Source organism: Chenopodium album, chromosome 2 (assembly GCF_948465745.1).
Source record: "Chenopodium album chromosome 2, dcCheAlbu1.1, whole genome shotgun sequence".
NCBI lineage: Eukaryota > Viridiplantae > Streptophyta > Magnoliopsida > Caryophyllales > Amaranthaceae > Chenopodium > Chenopodium album.
Window position 1 is genome coordinate 5507723 of NC_137835.1, and position 19008 is coordinate 5526730.

The 19008-nt window shown below is 35.8% G+C and overlaps 3 protein-coding genes and 1 long non-coding RNA gene across 6 annotated transcripts; 1 reads left to right on the forward strand and 3 right to left on the reverse strand.

Moving 5' to 3' along the window:
• Positions 1–203: 203 nt before the first annotated feature.
• Positions 204–3397, reverse strand: LOC145580842 (uncharacterized). The gene is made up of 7 exons (XM_081637933.1): positions 3240–3397; positions 3058–3147; positions 2783–2937; positions 1685–1805; positions 1354–1473; positions 1122–1192; positions 204–1035 (listed from the first exon to the last, which is right to left on the reverse strand). Exons 1-7 carry the CDS (start codon positions 3345–3347, stop codon positions 804–806), a joined length of 897 nt encoding a protein of 298 aa, XP_081494059.1. The 5' UTR covers positions 3348–3397; the 3' UTR covers positions 204–803.
• A 532-nt stretch (positions 3398–3929) lies between these two features.
• LOC145594071 (uncharacterized) lies at positions 3930–6334 on the reverse strand. Its single transcript, XR_014102817.1, has 2 exons — positions 6117–6334; positions 3930–4847 (listed from the first exon to the last, which is right to left on the reverse strand). It is a non-coding gene; the product is annotated as an uncharacterized LOC145594071 (long non-coding RNA).
• A 1666-nt stretch (positions 6335–8000) lies between these two features.
• Positions 8001–14057, forward strand: LOC145594055 (heat stress transcription factor A-1d-like). 3 transcript variants are annotated; one of them, XM_081650409.1, is made up of 3 exons: positions 8001–8491; positions 12129–13425; positions 13670–14057. In XM_081650409.1, the coding sequence occupies exons 1-2, from the start codon at positions 8204–8206 to the stop codon at positions 13386–13388; spliced, it is 1548 nt and encodes a 515-aa protein (XP_081506535.1). In that variant the 5' UTR covers positions 8001–8203; the 3' UTR covers positions 13389–13425; positions 13670–14057. The 3 variants fall into 3 exon arrangements, with proteins under 3 accessions (XP_081506535.1, XP_081506529.1, XP_081506527.1); XM_081650403.1 differs by having other exon boundaries at positions 13686–14057; XM_081650401.1 differs by lacking the exon at positions 13670–14057 and having other exon boundaries at positions 12129–13664.
• A 949-nt stretch (positions 14058–15006) lies between these two features.
• Positions 15007–18447, reverse strand: LOC145580849 (protein SAMBA-like). Its single transcript, XM_081637938.1, has 3 exons — positions 18210–18447; positions 17678–17788; positions 15007–15367 (listed from the first exon to the last, which is right to left on the reverse strand). The coding sequence occupies exons 1-3, from the start codon at positions 18358–18360 to the stop codon at positions 15339–15341; spliced, it is 291 nt and encodes a 96-aa protein (XP_081494064.1). The 5' UTR covers positions 18361–18447; the 3' UTR covers positions 15007–15338.
• Between the last annotated feature and the right edge of the window lie 561 nt (positions 18448–19008).

The window sequence follows — 19008 nt, forward strand, 5'->3', positions numbered from 1 at the left end:
ATATTAAGCTGCAAACATATAACTAATCCAGATACTAACCATTAGAGTCTTCTGGTTTCCTAAAAAGAAAAGGGTTACACTTTTGGTTGATTTCATCTTTGGATCAACATGGCATTTAAAATCTTCTTGACAAGGTCATAAGTTCAAATCTCGTCAATCAGTTTCAAATTGAACGATTTAGCGGTGTACATGAGTAGGCCCACTATAACAAATCAGATGCGTATATTAAGATAGATAAACTTACAATATGGCTCAAACAACAGGAAAAAGTCTTCCAAATACAAAGTGAAAAACTAAAAAAGCATTATAAGTAAAAAAGAAAGCACATTGGAATACTAGACTTCGGTTTCCAAATAATACATTCCAAATTCACAACTTTAGAAACAAAATTTCTCATCATAGAAGTACTCTGTATAATGCAAGAAACATTTTATACAATTACATCCAAACCATTCTGCAAAATTTATCAATTGAGATTCTAACATTTCCGTTCTTTTAACAGTTTAATATGGCTTGGATTAGATGGTCATGTTTAATGGGCAAGCTATTCCTTGGTGTAAGTTTTACAGTAAGTAAGCATCTCAATGATGACGTTTGCTTTTTACCTGAACTGATGCTGTGATCATGCCACATTAACACACATACAGGCAATACAGCAAGGATGAAATCAAAAAAAAAAAATGTACAAGAATTGCTGCACATAAAGCTGTCAAAGTTTAAGATAGAAACCTTGATGAAGAAGCATAAGCTGTGGCAATTATGAACAACAGAAGGTGGTCATTGTTGAAGGGCATAAAGTGAACTCAATCAACGTCAACTTCTTCTGGCTTGACAAAGAACTCTATGTAAGCTATCCTGCTAGGTGGCTGATAACCTGCAGAATCTATGTGTGAGTGTGCTGGTCTTAACATGGAAACCAAATGCTGAATTTTTAGTATTCCTCCTCTCCCAACAGTAACTTTGCTTCCACGGTTATCTTTGACAACACTGCTTGGTATATTTGAAGTTGTTGCCCGCAGAAATTTATACTTGTACCTATTTATCAATATTAACAATCAACGTTAAATCATTGAATAAATGAAACCACAATATTAAGTAATCGAAAGGACATTAATATGTACCGATGAGACACTTCCTGATCACAGCTAAAAGCAGCCAAAAGGTCAGTATTTACGTAATACATGAAGTCTATCTGCAAAATAAACAATTAAACCTGTCACCATAACTGATCAAAATCACAAACTTCTCACCCTTCACAGTACTGGAAAAAGTACATCTGTGTGAAGGAGAAAGACAAAGGCTTAAACACATAAAGATCAAACAAGCTCAGTTGTCAGTACCACTTAACCTTACCTGTAGATCACCATGACCTTCACCTCTAAAGGTTACAGAAGGAGGAGTAGGCTGTACAGTAATTTTAATGCTTGACCCGGGCCATTCCAGATCATCAATGGCTTCTTTCAGAGCTGCAGACTAAAAATGCACTGAGGTTAGAATATATTTGTGTACCTTCTAAGAAGAATCTAACATATCCAGAAACATATGCCCTCGCACAGATACTCTGTAATTTTAAATTATTTTAAAGTCTTATACCTGATTTAAAGACTGTTATATGTTATTTTATAGCAGTGTATTGTATAAACTAATATCATATCTTCACCATGGATCAGTTTCAAGAAGTTACCTTCACTGTGAAGCTTAAAGGGGTGGCACCCAAAGGTTCAAAATTGTAGTCCCACGAAATAGTATCTGGGATTCTTGTTCTGATCTCAGCATAAATGCACGCATCCAGTGAATCAACAGACCTAGTAAGAAAAAAACAACATAGAAATCAAGCAATGAAACAATTTGATAGTTTAGACATCCAACACTCTTTCTTTTTTTCCTTTTTTTAAAATAAATTATCAAGCAATCTTTAGGAACTTTAAAAGTTAATCAGCAAAAATAAACCATGAGAAAGCATTGCAATCAGTTTCTCATCAACAAAGTCTTTTTGTTTCACATATCAACAGCTCAATCAAGTTCCTAGATGTTCTGTTTCTTCCGAAACACAACCTATGTAACTCAGCACCAGGACACGGCCACATAGATCATTACTCATTAGATCACCACTGTGCAGAACCAAGAGCCAAACCCAGCTAATTATTTCTTCAATCTAAGTTCATTGCTGATTTGAGGCGCTAAATTCTAATATCCTATGGGTAAAGGTAGAGTAACAAGGACTACAACTATCAGGTGTAAATGTACTACCTTTGTGAAGCAAAAAATCATTGTCGAAATCTACTTAGGTTTCCCATCAAAACCTATCTCCCACCAATTCCATAGAAAGACATCACGATCCTGTACCCCAATCACCAATGCCATCAACCACACTTCTATAATTCAGGACTCCCTAAGCATCCACGGGCATTAAGCAGGAACAGGACAATCCCAGCAGGAAAGCCTTTTGAAATTACCATTTTGGCAACAAGAATGAGAAGAATCAACCACGTGTTCCCTTAAACCCCCATCCCAATGTGACATATCGAGTTTTCACAACCTCCAACAAACATATATGGCAACTCAAGTTATCTCACTACATAGAAAGATTTCACAATAACACTTAAAAAAACTACTCCGAAATTCACTGCATTTTACTGAAACATTTCGTTATAGCATTTTCACCATATACTAAGCTTATGCAAATTTTAATGTCATACATATCAGAATAGTTGACAAATACAGCGCCACAAAAAGAAAATATATCATAATTAACTAGATCAAAGCAAATAAGGACAATTACTTGAGTAGAAGCTGCATATCAGGGCCTGGATACCGAAGCTCAATCGTACTCGAGTGTCCCGGAACCGAGAATGTATTCAAGCAATCAACCAAAAGCCCCAAACTCACCCCGAATCGAGGCCGTGCTTCAGCAGTATACTCATAATTCACAAACAACTGCAAAAAAAAACCCAATCAAATCAAAACTACAATAAAATTAGGTCATACACACAGAAATTCACAATCTTAATTCTTAGCTAATAGTCTGATAGCATAAATTAAAGTTGAAATGAAAACCTCTTTTTGAAGATAAACCTTGGCTTGAAGACAACCAGTCTCTTCAACAATCAAAACGACGCCGTGTTCCGATAATTCTACTACCGCATCCTGGAGTGAAGAAGAACGAAAATTGAAATTAAACGAAACCCTAATTTTGTTCGGAGAATTTGGAAGAGAGAGAAAAATGTAAGAAGAAAGACCTGATGGCGTTTCCAGCGAACCGAGGTGAGCGCATCGACAAAGCCTTGAACGTTGTCGAGTTGACACACTAAATCTGGTAGTGTGGCATCCATTGACGCCGAACTCATCTCTGTCTCTAGTCTTTGATTTTCAGAAAAGTGGAGCTTTGCAGTTTTCACACTTGTTCTCTTTCCCGCCAAAATAACAGCAGCTGAGGTTTTTTATTTGTCAATTCAGCCCTCCTTTAGTCCTGGGTTTTGCCCGTCTTGAAAACTATGGAATACTTGTATCTGTGGAGATTTTAACCGACTAAACTAAGGCTCTGTTCTTTTGAGCATCTGGGCAGAGCAGATTAAATTTCAGCAGGGCAGAGTTCAGGCTATTCAGCCCTCTGCGCTAGTCCTGGGTTTTGCCTGTCTTGAAATCTACGGAGTACTTGTATTTATCAAAATTTTAACCGACTAAACTCATTTTATATTTGTGCTTAGTTAGACTTATTAATTTTTTATAGTTAATTTGTCATTTGTAGATTTGTCCCAATTTAATTGATAATCAATCTCTATAATAAAAAAAATCTAACAGAATCTCATTATGGTTAATTCATAAACTCGAAATATTTGATGTAGCTATTGAGATGGATGAAGCAAAACATTTTGGTGGTTTTTTAAACTACATTTTTAATTTAAGGAAAATGTATAATGCTTGAAAAATTCAGTATGAAAGTACAAGGGGATGGACTTAATAGTCAAAGTTTCTACACAGACAATATGGAGTAAAAGTTGAATACAGAGGTACACAAGTTTCAGTAACCTTGAACCACAAAATCAACTTATCAAGATGACATTTATGGAAATTTTGAACTAAAATTTGTTGCTATGGAGTACAATATGGCTGCTCTGCTACTGTATACAAAACCTGCAAAACCATTAACAATATGACTTACTGCAAAACTTTGTTAATCACTATAATTGGATCAACTGTGGGCATAATTAACAGTGGAGTAAAAAATTGGATCAACATCAACATAATTAAATTTGCTGACTGCCGATTGCCATTTTCTAATAAAGCATCAGTATATAGAAAAGAAAAGCCGCCTATAAATACCCAACCCTAAGGGGTCATCCACTCCATCAGTGATCACAATTACATTTTTTTTTTTTTTTGAAGAAATTGCAACTTCAATTGCATGTATACAATATAATTTTGGAATAAATAGCACAAACCAAGGACTAACTAGTGCGTATAACACTATCAAATAATTGCCGATTAATGCAAAATTCACACTACCAGTTTACTGTCGTTCATCAGAATAATTTCAATTTTCCTTTGGTGAAGGTTCCTTTGCCGTGGTTCTCAAGACACAACGCTCTCTCTGTTCCCAGTAAACCAGAACATGATTCACCTGAACTCATTGTGACTGCAAAATAAAGGTATACAGTGCACAGTACGACTAAAAGAACAAGAGCTACTAGAAGGAAGCGGTGACGCTGGATGAGTGTAGTGAAGCTTATGTCATGTGAAAACTTTTTATGAGGCGAAGACGAAGCAAAAGCTCCCTGAGTTCGTCTATGAGGAGAAGATATGACATTATCAAGAGCCATGGTCGATGCACCAACGCCTTGTTCAGACTGCTAAAGCATAACAGTATATGTTCAGTCAGGTTCATGATATGCACAGGAAATCAGAAACAGACTTTTGCAAATATTCTGATCAATATAACTCATACAATACACCCGAGAAACACACAGGATTCTATCCTTCATGATAACCTAAGATGCTGAAACACGGCAAAGTCCAGTAGATTCACATAAAAATGGCAAGATAATAAGCAGCAGACAAGTAGAACGCAACATTCAAGTAATTCATAATTAATTTGGTAAACATGATTATGAACTGATGATGCTTCACAAAACTGAAATCTAATCCAGGGAAAGAAAGAACAGCAACCTAACCATGGACTAGATGACCAAATTTAAAGACACAGTACCTAAATGGCAATACCTAGCCCGTGATCATAACCTACCAGCTACTTTCTTACCTCATTCCTCAGGATCCCTCAACTCACTCAGTGTCAAAGGAAACACGGCACACAGCAGATTTTGGTATCCAGAAGCCATAGGCACAAAAGCATGAACGCAAAGAGAATTCATTGAAACTATGATTGTATATTGGTATCCAATAATTTGTATCTTCATTAAATTCAATAACACAAACTTATAACCATCAAGCTCGGGTGCAACAAGGAACAGTGTTGCTTCCATGATCTAATACAGTGGAGATAACAATTGACAATTCCCCCCTACCTAGTACCTACCATTTACATTCAACACCATTTCAGCACGAAAATAGGATACAAAACATTAACTAACACAGCTTCCCAAATAAGCTTCAATAATCCTAACTTCCAAGCAATCCCGGTCCGAATTCTAGAAAATACAAGCTTTCGCTCTCTCCGGCTATAATTGTCACACCACTAGTTCAAATTACACCATCAAAGCAATGATGGCGAAATTCAAGTGGAAGGAAAACTAACTATACCCTCAAATTTTTTTGGGGATATCACCCAATAATAATTAGTCGATTCAGCTCAACAATTTCCAGAAATTAAATTCAAATAAAAATTTCTTAAATATCACAAACAAAAACCCCTCCTCCACACAGATCATCTAACAAATCCATCAAATAATCATCAAATTGCAATACAATAATCTATTAACAAAAACAGTAAATGAAGATAAAATTTACAAGAAATTCCAAGGAATTCAAACGATTTGACTAGCACATATATATAAACATAATTCACATCAGTCCAATGAAAACAAACAGAATTAAAAAGAGAAAAAAGAGGGTTTTCGACAATTCGAAAATCAAGAGGAGAAAGAAAAGGGAAGTGATACCTCTTTAATCGGGGGAGAGAATGAAATTGGAGAAAAACAGAAAAGCCAGACAGCAGTGCGATTTAGAGAGAGTGTAAATGAAAAGCGAAAGCGTCTGAAAATTGAGGCGAAGGAGGAGAGAGAAAGTTGGGAAAGTGAGGTTTGATAGAGTGAGGATGAAGAAAATTGGGCGAGTTACCAATTGCCAAATTAACACTTAGATCCAGATCTAGTGTCACCATTATTTTGTCTCCACATTTCTGTTTTTATAGTACTACTACTTTATGCCATTTAAACTCATTTGTTGATAGATTGACAAGTAATTAAGGATTATATAATTAGTCATTTTTTGATAAGTTATTAAATTGACAAATAATTAAGGATCACAGATATGTTTGATAACATATTTTGTGTGGAGTATATGACAAGTTGATAAAAATTTAAGACACTTAAAAGAATTTTAATTGCTAATACCGTACAAGTATTTAGGTAGAAAAAGTCATCGAAATTACTATGTTAGTGTTATAAGGGTTTCTATGTCCGTATTATAGGGGTTATTCAATCAGTGTGTTTTATGGGTTACTCGATAAGTATTACAAGGGTTACTCGGGATCCGGTTACTCGGTCGGTGTTATAGGGGTTATTTAGTCTTTTTTAAAAGGTCACGTAATGTGACCAACCGCATATAAAAATATATTTGAGATAAGTACTTGAAAATTATCTACTCTACACATGATATGACTTAAACCGCTAATTTTAACAAAACTCACATACAAAAAAAATAAATAATGAATCTTGTTATCTCCAGTTTTCATTAGTTTTGGAAACTACCTTTTCAATTTCAATTACACTGTAGCTTATCTTCATTTTTTAAGTTCTTTTAACTATGGTTGCCAACTTGCCAATCATTAGGACTTAGGATCAATGGCTATTTGTAAGTTGCATAAGATTGATGATTGTTAATTATGTTTGTTTTAAAAAATAATAATCATAATAATAATAATTGTTATGATGAAGAGGAAAATTTGTCAATTACCACTGTAGTAATAGGGGCTTCTATTGCAAAATAAATTAAAAATAAAAAATGTTGGGAATTGTTACCTTCGAATAGTAGAAATAGAACATCCACTATTGTTATTTGTTAATACTAATGTGTTGAATGTGATTTCGACCAAAGTGACTTCATAATAGTCATTTAATTTATAATTTATTTTTGAAGTAAAGATAAACAAGAAGTTAGGATAGTCTTCTCTCAAAATTATACCCTACTTTATCAAAATAAATAAAAAGAGGAAAATTTACCCTACATTACCCTCTCTACAAATGAACACGCAAATTTACATAATTTACATAGGTGAAATTTTGTAGTAGCTCTTTGACATCTTCCATCAATAGCTTACCAAGTCTTTTCCTAAAAAATATTTAAAATCTTACTTAAAGTGGTTTTAATTTGGTGAAGCAGGACAAAATTACGCGTTGATCGATGTAATTAATGTTAATTTTTATTTAATCTTTCTCTTTTTAACTAGCTTATCCTATTTCCAAACAAAAAAAAAAAAAAAAAAAAAGCTTATCCAACGCACTTAGGGCCTTCGTTAACATTTTTTTCCTATTAATAATAAGTAAATTATCTCCTTCAATGACTACTTTTCAAATATTATCATGGATTTATTATTTATAGGCATGTGCTAAAAGAAGATGTAATTTATACTTCTACTTGTATATGATTTTGTCTAATTGTTGTTTTTTTTTTTTTTTTTTTGAAAGAAGTCCTAAAGGACACAATTTTGTCTAATTGTTGTGAATGGGTATTTTTTTTCTTTTTTTTTAAAAAAAAAAAATTAATTAAATTAAAATTATAGAAGATAAATTAAAAAATTAAGAAAAGGGTGGCACACAGCAAACCCCCGTGAGAGGGAGCAAAAATTGAAGATACCCTTTCCTTCCATCCCTTCGCCCATCACCTCCGTCAATTCAATTAAAGTCCCCAATAACGTTCTCTTTCTCTCTCCTCTTTTTCTAGGGTTCTTACCCTTCAATGTTAATTTCCCCAACTTAAACCCTAATTTTCAATTACCGATTCGATCAACTTTTTTCCGGCGAAATCAATGGATTCTTCAACAACAACCGCCACCACAACAACCCCCTCCGCCGCCGACACCACCACTACCGCCGGCAATACTCCGACGCCGATGTCAAACGTCAATGGTCCGCCTCCATTTCTCTGTAAAACTTACGATATGGTGGATGATCCGGCAACTGATTCGGTAGTTTCATGGAGTTCTACTCACAATAGCTTCATCGTTTGGAAACCTCCTGAGTTTGCTAGAGATCTTTTGCCTAAGTATTTCAAGCATAACAATTTCTCCAGTTTTGTTCGACAGCTTAATACCTATGTATGCTAAAATCTCACTCTTTTTTTTTTTTTTTTTTTTTTTTTTTTTTTTGGCGGTTAGTTTTGTTTATTTTGTGGGTTTTGGTTGATTTTTATTATTGATGCTAAAATGTGTTTTAATGTTGTCATGAATTGCTGTAATTTCAATTTAATCGTTATTCAAGTTATTGTTTGTTGGAGTGTTGTAGTGGGTTAGTTGATTTGGGATTAATTGCCCTAGCTAAGAGTATAAACTACAGTTATAGAACAATCTCGTTGATGGATGATAGATATATTATGGTTTTCTTGTTTGTTTTTACAATTATTAGTCTATGATTGTTTACATAATAGTTTGCCTTTTATAGTGGCTTCTACTATTGATATTACTGCCTGAATGATTTGCTTGTTTGAACCATAGCCTTAGTGTGTGTTCTATTCTCCTTATTTTCATTTAATTTAACTTATTTGAATGTAATTTAGTTGCAAATTGAAACTTGGGTAGCCCTAATATTTCCCGAACTTGACTTATCTAATTTTATATGTATTCTTGTTTGAACTTATAACCCTTATCCGAACTTATTTTTATTAAAACAAGTGGAGGCATGGTGAACGAATCAGGACCATAATTCATGACCTTGTTTGCTTCCTATAAATAGTAGAGGGTTTATAGATGCTAATGAACCCCCTATGGGAAATAGGGATGGGGCAGGGGAAGGTGATAAGTCCTTCCTAATTATCCAGGCCTTCAGGGGGGTTTGGAATGTGGATGAGAGTTCTATAAGAATTGCGAAGTATATCTAATAGCTAAGTCAAAAATATTAGAGCACCATGTAGAGTTTTCCTTTTGGACCTTACCTTTCTCCTTGTTCTCTCACTTGTTAATATTCTGAAGATTGCAATGTTGGATCTTTTCTTCGTTTCTTATGGACTTCATTTAAGTGATCAAACATGGAGGTATTTTGTTACAGAAATATGAGTTTGTAGTGATTTGAGCTTTTTGAAAAACAATGTTTTGTATTTTACTGTCTATATGGAGTATCAAGAGTAATTTGACAGGAATAATAGTAGTTAGGAGTAGACTAGCAGCCTTAGAAAGTCCTCATATTGTACACATCTTGTAAAAGAGCTTACTTGAAGCACATTTGCACTGTGTACTATGGTAAATATGCAATGATCCTAAGAATTTTAATTGCTGCAGGCAGCCTGCAGCAGAGTGGAAAATTGGATATGTCTTTGAAAGGGGTGCCATTATAAGGAACAAAAATTTCTAATACTGATCAGTAGTCCGAGATCTTCCTATTCTGGATATACTGTAAGCTGTATGTCACTGAACTCACTCCTGCCAGCTTATTTTGCGAGCAGCTTGAGAATGATTGGTCATTTTCTCCTTTTTTTCTCCCCTTCTTTGTGTGGGAGGGATTGTCAAGAAAAAGAAAGAAGATATTTTTCTTGTAAGTGTATGTGTCAGGCTTGAAATGACTTGATTACTGCTGCTATGACACAGGCTGGATTGCTAATTTTGGTCCCTTTTTAAGTTTGGGAGAAGAAAGGGGTGGGGTGGTGGGCTGTGAAAGTCAATGTTATATGGGTGTTTGTGATTGTGTGCACGCTGTTTGGCATACCTACAGACCTGGTTTCAGCCTCTGTGTGATTTTTACATTCTTGATCATGGAAGAAATATGTGTAAAATGTTTTTTTTTTTTTTTTTTTTTTTTTTTTTTTTTTAAATTCATAAGTTAATGCTTATCTCAAGGGTGAATGAATTAAAAAAAAAAAATTGTGAGAAATATTGAGAAGCATTTATGTGCTCTTTTATGAATATCATACAAAAGAAACACAAATGATAGGCTGATAGCTAATACCTTTCCAAAATAAGCTGTATTTGACTTTAAAAGGGTGAAACTGAAATGGTATTGACCTTTAATTTCTAAACATACCCTCCTTTTTTTTCTCCCCTTGGACCCACACCCAGTCATTTACCCATTCATATTTTCTCTCATGCTAAAATCTGTTCCCCAACTCAATTTCAACTCTTCACTGTAATTTGAAATTATAAAAAAATCAATGCTTAATCTTGATCACCAAAATGTCAAAGAATGAAGTTTGGGATGGAGGGAACAATTGAATAATGTGGGTAAAAAAGAATAATGCAATGGAAGAGTTTCATACCCTTATCTTGTAGGATGGGAAAACTGCTGGTGTACCGCTTGATTGTTTGCCTTCTTATATTTGACTCCTTGCAGTTTACTTACTCTGTTCCCCCCCCCCCCCTTCCGTTTACGCATATTCCTATCTGAAAATACTACCTCCGGTTCATTTTACTTCAACAATTTCCATTTTGGGGTGGTTCAAATTACTTGCAACAAAAAAAAAAATCCTTATTTGGTAACTTTTGGCCAATAAAATGACATATATGCCCTTACTGTTTTTTCTTAAACACCCTTATTAAATTACAAATCTGATTTCATTAAATTAAACCCCAACCTTAATTAATTAAACTTTCATCCCATTTAATATTCTCTCTCCTCCTCCAACCCCATTTTCGGTGGCTTCACGGTGTTAAGAGCGGCGGGGGGTTGCAGTGGGTCGGGTTTCGCGGTTTCAGTTCGGCGGGTTTTGCGGTTTCAGATCGGCGGTTTCGTGGTTTAGTTTCGTGGGTTTGGTTTCATGGGTTTGCTGGGTTGGTGAATCGTGCTGGGTCGGGTTTCGTGATTTGTGGGTTGGTTTCGTGGGTATGGTTTCATTGGTTTGGTGGGCTGGTGGATCGACAATGCTGGGTGTGTGGGGTGGTGGTGGCGGGTCGGCGGGTCGCTGGGTTCGTGGGGTGGCTGGGTTCCGGGGTGGCTGGGTACTGCCTGGGTTCGTGGGGTGGTGGTGGTGCGTCGGCGGGTTGCTGGGTGCGTGAGGTGGTGGGGTGCGTTCGACGGTTTGCTGGGTGTGTGAGGTGGTGGTGGTGCGTCGGGGTTTGCTGGGTGATGCTGGTGCTTGGTGGTGTTGGTGGTGGTGGGCTATTCAATTTAATTGTTTGATTTTTTTTTATTTTTTTTATTTTTGGGTTAGATTAATAGTTAATCACATACCCTTATTTTTCCATAATCATGCTTTCAATCTTTTGCCTTGGTTTGTGTAAAGTTGTCCTTTGTTGCGACTAAAATGAACCGGAGGTAGTATTTACTTTGTTGACATGTTTTTTTATATGGAAAAGCTTTGTTATGTACAATTCATACTGTACCCTTACTACCCCACATTACCCCACCCAATTTTGAGTGGGTAGGATTATTATTATCTTCTCCCTTCCTCTAGCACACCTTCTTAATATGCCAAAATCAAATGTGTCAGTTAATAAAGAATGTAGGAAGTATTATGATTTGCTGTAAACTAGTGCTGATATCTAGTAGAATATTTTGTTCTGTTGGACTACCTCTCATAAATGGATAGATGTGAAATTGTGAATTAGGAGCAAAGGAAGTAGTATGAAAGATTTAAAGTTGTCTAATGCAAATATTATACTTTGTATACATTAGTAGCCAATGAAAAAATTGTTTTATTACTGATTCTTGCACCAACATAAAGTATGTGACTATGTGCATGTTATCTTGGATCTTATAATGAAAGCACTGCCCAGAATATTAATCTTTTGAGTTTTCTTTGACCTTCAGGGATTTAGAAAGGTGGATCCAGACCGCTGGGAATTTGCAAATGAGGGATTTTTAAGGGGCCAGAAACACCTGCTTAAGAATATCACCCGGCGAAAGCCTGCTCATGGACAAGGTCCACAACATCAACAACAAGCAAATACACAGACTTCGTCTGTTGGAGCTTGTGTTGAGGTGGGTAAATTTGGGCTGGAGGAAGAAGTGGAGAGGCTTAAAAGAGACAAGAATGTGCTTATGCAAGAACTTGTTAGATTGAGACAGCAGCAGCAGTCAACTGATAACCAGTTGCAAACCATGGTACAACGTCTGCAGGGAATGGAACAGCGCCAGCAGCAAATGATGTCATTCTTAGCAAAAGCTGTACAGAGTCCTGGATTCTTGGCTCAATTTGTACAGCAGCAATCTGAGAGCAGCAGGCGCATATCTGAAGCTAACAAGAAACGAAGGCTTAAGCAAGATGGTGTTACTGAGAGTGAAAATGCTACCCCTCCCGATGGACAAATTGTGAAATACCAACCCTTAGGGAATGATTCTACTCAGGCAATGCTCCGGCAGCTAAGGAATTTGGACGCCAATTACAATAGCAACTCCGATAATTTCTACATTGGCGATTCATCTTCTACTAGTGCAATGGAAAATAAAACACAAGCAAATCGGGTATCAGGAGTTACCCTTCAAGAGGTCCCACCAACTTCTGTACCAGCTTATGTGATTCCAACTTCTCAGATTGGTGCTGGTGGTCCTGATTGTGCTGTTGTATCTAAGATAAAATCGCCTCCTGTTATGACCAGTTCTGAAACTGTATCCACTCCTGCACTCTCAGAAATAAGTGGTCTTTTAAGCCCTGAAACAATACCCTCTGTAAGTCTTCCACAGACAAATAGTGTCATGCCAGAGATATCCTCTTTGCCTGACATTGTACATAATTCTGTTGACATTCCTGGGGAAAATTTCCTGTTAAATGAGACAGGAGATGGTGACTTTATGGATCTGACATCTGTTGACTTTGACGGGACAATTCCTATTGAGCTGCCTCCTGATGCTGATCTAGATTTGTTTCTTGATGAAGACTCATGGGATCAGTTTATAAACCGTAACAATTTAATTCCCTGTGATAACAATGAGCCTGAGATGCCTAACGTTGAAAATTCGGCAGAGGTAAAAGAAGTGCAGCCCTTAGATAACGGGTGGGACAAACGGCAAAGAATGGATCAGCTTACAGAACGAATGGGTCTTTTAAACTCAGATAACCAATTAGTTTGATTAGCCATCTGTACAGTTATGGCTCTTACCATCCAAGGTATAATCAGAACTCGGAATCAGCATAGCCGTTACTTCTAATGTCCAAAATGATGCCATTACATTTCTGTATTGTATACTCAGCTTTCAGTTGCACATACAACCTTTCTTGTGCTTGTAAATCCTTTTTATGCCTTTTATCCGTTTCTTCTGAAACTTTTCAAACATCCTCTTGTGTAGTTAGAAACAATCGTGACATGTTTGTGCTCGAATCTTATGCATTTGCTTTCTTTAACGTTATACAGATGTTTTTGATTGCAGGCTTCAACTCACTAGGGAAGGCCTAATGATATATGTTCCATGCTTTTTTTCTTGATGAACATTTTCTTTACAGCTCTTCCAGTTCCCGTGTAGAACAGCCATTTCTGGCTCATAAATTTTTTGGCCTAGACCATGGATTCTTATGCAGCATGCTGGCAAGGAGTTGGTCATCTTGTGATATGCTTCTTTCCAATTGTATAAATATCAAGATTAATTTGTACAAGACAGTGAAGCAATTTAGGTTTGATGAATGATTTACTCCATCTTTGATGTAATTTTTTGCACAATTCTTTTGCTCGTGTAGCTATGTAGCAAACTGGCTTTTAACTGTGAACTTATAATTGCAGAGGTGATTGTCATCTCTTTCTTTTAGCTATGGCCTCACCTGTGTGTAAAGTTTACGCTTTGACCCCTTTATGAGTTTTTCTCATTCGATATAAGACTATAAGTGTCACTGGTACATCTGATATTGTTCCAATCCTATTTATTTTTATATAGTTCATCTCTTAGTTAAATTTACCACTAAAGGTGTGCATTTCTCGACTTATTTTGCCTTGTAACTTGAAAACTTATTTTCAAGTATTTAGGAAGTTCTAATAAGTTTAGAGAGAACAATTTAAAATAATTAGTTGAAAAAATTGTAAGCCAATTGTTCAGTTTTGACAAGATTAGCATGGAGCTATTTTCTTTAAACTTGTTTCACTATTCAAACTGCTTTCAGTGATCACCTACAATATATGCAGTTTTGAAGGTAGGATGGACAGTTTGTGTTTAGCTTCTGGTGTTTAGCTTCTATAACGTGCTATAACGTCATCTGGTCTGACTGTTAGAATGACCTGATGATGAACCCTGCCATTGAAGTTAAATGTTATTATCAGCACATATCTAAATTGCGAGTTCTTAGTAAGATGTTACGGGATAATCCATAATTCAGGCTATTTAGTTCATTTTCTTTTCCAATAATGGTAACGTAGCAAACTAGCAATACGATAGTCGCTCTATAATTCAGAGAGACTTCAGGTGCAAAGCTGCGATTCAGTAAACATCTGAATCTATACAAGCTGCTGTATTTCAGACTCTGATTATAGTCGGCTAATATTGTGTCATTTGTATATTTGGCGGCTTTTTTTTTTTACCTCCGTTGTACTCTCATATTCATGAAGAATAACACATTTCTCTATAAATATGATAGATTTATAACAAAGTTGAAAATTTGTGAAAAAGTTTTTCCTGAATGTGATTTAGTATAAAACCAGACGTGTAGATTCTTGTAGCAACAAAAGTTACTGGAAAACATACACAAGGTATGCAGAAGAGCAGAAAGAGGAAGGCTAAAGCAATTTGTGTAATTTCTAGCAGAGATTCTGTCTCGTACAATTAATGGAAGCTTAAGCTTCCCAAGAATATAAATATAAAAATTCAGTTCTTAAATATATAGATTCCACAATTAACAACAAATGCTCTATATTTTTCTTCAAAGCTTTGATTCAGCAATCAATCCATTCCTCTTCCTTTGAGTTTTTTTATAGTTGAGTGGCAATGACCTTGTCGGTAAGCTTCCCAACAGTAGTCAATACAGTAGCAGCAGTACACAAACAAAGAGAAATGTGAAACCTTGACTAAATGCGGTCCAAACTTTCAGTGACTTAAAGATTAGGCATTCCTCGTTGCCAAGGACCTACCTGCGTTCCAGGACAGCTAAAATTCAATATGATAATAAACGTAGCAAGAATGATCAGTCCTTATTAAAAAATATTAGCATGCTCTAAATTGATTTCTAAATCTTCAACAATGTCACTATCACAGAAGCATGTTAAGTCATAGACTAGAGCACATGAGAAGATAAAGGAAAAATATTTCTATCATGAAGTGGTAGAGTACTATATACTCGCATTATAATATAAAACTAAATAAAAGCTCATATAACAAATGAACAAATTAAGAACTGCTCACAGAAGTCCATACAATAAAAGTCCTTTTGTGACTGCCAAAAAGATATTAGTCCTTAATTTTAGCAGTCAATTTATAACCAAGCAACATGATGATTCTTAAAGTAGATCCAGAGAGGAGTGAAGTTGATAATACTTAAATACACCATTTTAGTTGCTAACATTGCGATATCCAATTCAGGTGGGTGGGATCTCTACATTGTTGGAAACTTGCAGTCAAACACTTAGCTTTAAGAAAGGCTTCAGCTCAAGGCTACAAGGTTTGAGTGATAACACTATAATATCCAATCCAGGTGAATACTAACATTGCAATATTCTAGTTGCAAACACTGCAGTACTGATAGCTGAATATGATTTTAGTTGCAATGGAACATTATGACCTCATTTCTCACGGTATCACTCATCAGCTATTATAAATGGATTCAGCTCAGGACCCCATGGTTTAAGTATTGCAAAATCTTACATTAGTTGAATGACTACGTGTAATTAGAAAGATGGGCAGGTCATGATACTTAAGAACTGCTGTAAAGATGATACCAATTACCAAATGCGTGATGCAACTTTCTCTGCAGTCACATCCAACATTTATCCCTCCTTTCAACTAATATTGTCTATAACTATATGGTTTGATCAGCAACATCCTAGTTCAAGGACACACTCTCACTAATAGGTCAGGCTGCCACACGCCCACACTACAGTAGCAAAAAAGGAGTGAGCATCCAAAGGCCTGTCTGTATTCCAGGAAAAAGCAGCTTGCCTAATTGCTGCAGCTCAATTGTTACCACATAGGCACATAGGCACCTACAACATTATAAGTACCTTGATCTAATGAATTAAGCCTTCCGATATTGGATCTTAGCAAGTACTACATGAGGTATAGGTGTATCCCACAACAAAGCTGTCTCAACCACCTAGTACCAAGTGAAACAATACCTCCTTCCCCCCTCAATCTCAATGAAAGTCGAGCCTTTCAGAGTTCACGAATACATGAAAGTTCAAGTATTTGGAATATAGTTGACATTGGCAAAACAGAAAACTAACAAAGCCAGGTCATAGGTTAGCCAAAAGAACAAGAATTAGCTCTCTTCAATACTGGATAGGCAAGATTCAGCGTCAAGAGAAAAGTCAGACAAGGTCAATACCATTCCCCTAATATGGTATCCAACACCACCCGCACCACTACATATGTGTAATGTGATTGATGAGTGATCTAGCACAAAACATTACATACCAGTGATCTGAATCCAATTTGAGTAATAGAATAATTACAATGATAAATAATTATTTAAACCACCTACTTGAGATAATAAATGAGAGTCCAATATGCCTCTCTTCTTACTGACTTACTTTGTTAGACACACTGAAAAGCCTACAGTTCACGCCTTCAAAGGGTTCCCATAAGACCAGAACAGTTTTAAGTGTATGTTTCTCACTCTGAACTAACTATAAAACACTTAGATATCAAATCCAAGTCAACTTTATTCCCTGCTCTGTTTGCACAATCCTCATTGCACCAACCACCCAAAGCTCATCACTTTCATTAAACAACCATCACTACAACTCCTTCCTCACAGCTAACAAAACCAAAGAACCTTTCCATGATATAATCTATTAAGGAGATACTGAACCTTGTATAATGAAGCTCTCGTTGGCCATGATTTTAAAGATAGTTAAATAGTGGTGAAGTACATGATAATAACTATGAAGTTGACATCCTCATTAGTAGTATAGCGGGCTTAGGGATTGGAATTTGGATACCTCGTCCCAAAACTTCCACTTCATCAGAAGCATTTCCCAATTTCCACAGACCGTATAGGGCATGATGACAATTGTAAATAAATGCCATACAAGTTGCCCCATTGTAGACATACAACAATAGAATTTCCATTCCCCCAATGAAAAATGACATTTTGAGAAAAGTACATAAACAAAAGTACCATAATCAACGCTACCATGAAAAGGCATGCAAATTTCATTTTTAGTTTTTTCAGACTAAACAAAGGAAATCAAACAGTCACCTCCAAAATGACACATAGAACGAACCTGGCTTCGATATGAGGTTGATTCGAGACCGAGGCCCATCAAACATCCAACTATCCTCATCTAATGACTTAACTCCTTTATTAAGTGCATCCATCAAATCAGCTTTTAGTGCTGGAAATGCCAAAACAAACCAATCAATATATCAATAGACGACATCATATTAAACCGGAAAAGAAGACAGCCAAATACCCTAACTAATAGTTAATCTTTTATTGAAACAAAATAACAATTTCACACTCATAAAGTCATAATGCCACAATCTCCTCATAAAAAGGATTATAAATAAAAAGTATCATTGTATGATAAAATTAACAATCAACCCCATTATCGGAGGAAAGCTATAATTTTCATAGAAATAAATGTTAAACTAAAGGAATTAAATTTGACCATTAAAGCTTCCCAAAAACGAAAGCTAAACCTAAAGCTCCAAGCTTTAAATTCAAATACTTTCCATGATTTGAAATTAAATAGAGATTGAACAATTGCAGATAAATTATCAAATAAGGCGATAATCAAAGTAAAAAGGGGAAACCTTGGAAAGCGTCTTCCTTGGAGTCAAGGAGAGAGAGGAGTTGAGAAGAGGAGAAGTGAAAATCATCAACACCCAAATCACCGCTATTGTTGTGGTGGCTGCTGCTATTGCTGCTCCCGCTCCCGGCGCCTTGAAGCGCTGCCGTCGACATTGCCTCTGAGTCCACAGATAATGCTTAAGAACTTCTTGAGATCGTTTATTGGAAAAACAATATGGAGTATCTGTTTTTTTTTTTGGTATAGAGAGCCCCAAGAGAGAAAATACAAGTCTCTTTTGAGGACGCACCATTTAATGTCCGTGACAATCAAATTTCACCTACTCTAGTTCGCTTCAGCTTAATTTCAGTTCAATTCAACCCCAGTCACTTCAATTTAGCTTCTAATTTCCTTGTGTGTTATAAAATATTCATTTCAGTTTGGCTCCAATCAGTAATATTTTAACCGACCGCAAAGTTACACTTTCGCCCTCCGTGGTAAATAGATTTGTTTATCATGGAGATATACTAGTATTTCCTCGTTACTTTTATACTTTATCCGTTTTTATATTATTGTACCATATAAGTTGGGCACAATTTTTATGATAGTGGAAAAAAATGAAGAGAAAGAGATGAATGTACAAAATCAACCATGTGACGTAAACATAAACTAAAGAATCAAGTGTTGAAAGTAACCTCCAAGTGGTGCAAAAATTAAAATACGAAGAAAGCAATATTTTTTTTCTCAAAAAATGGTAAGTTGGTAACAATTTATGCTAACTTTTTACGCATGTTATTAATTAAGCACTGAGAAAATATTTTAAT

Excerpts from the sequence above, each read along its gene's own strand:
- LOC145580842 (XM_081637933.1), bottom strand. The coding sequence starts at position 3,347 with ATGAGTTCGGCGTCAATGGATGCCACACTACCAGATTTAGTGTGTCAA. Across the intron at positions 3,148-3,239 it reads TTCGCTGGAAACGCCATCAG|GATGCGGTAGTAGAATTATC; the intron begins GTCTTTCTTCTT and ends TCTTCACTCCAG. Across the intron at positions 1,193-1,353 it reads AAGGTCATGGTGATCTACAG|ATAGACTTCATGTATTACGT; the intron begins GTAAGGTTAAGT and ends TTTATTTTGCAG.
- LOC145594055 (XM_081650409.1), top strand. The coding sequence starts at position 8,204 with ATGGATTCTTCAACAACAACCGCCACCACAACAACCCCCTCCGCCGCC. Across the intron at positions 8,492-12,128 it reads TTCGACAGCTTAATACCTAT|GGATTTAGAAAGGTGGATCC; the intron begins GTATGCTAAAAT and ends TTTGACCTTCAG.
- LOC145580849 (XM_081637938.1), bottom strand. The coding sequence starts at position 18,360 with ATGTCGACGGCAGCGCTTCAAGGCGCCGGGAGCGGGAGCAGCAATAGC. Across the intron at positions 17,789-18,209 it reads CAAGGAAGACGCTTTCCAAG|CACTAAAAGCTGATTTGATG; the intron begins GTTTCCCCTTTT and ends TGGCATTTCCAG. Across the intron at positions 15,368-17,677 it reads CAACCTCATATCGAAGCCAG|GTAGGTCCTTGGCAACGAGG; the intron begins GTTCGTTCTATG and ends CCTGGAACGCAG.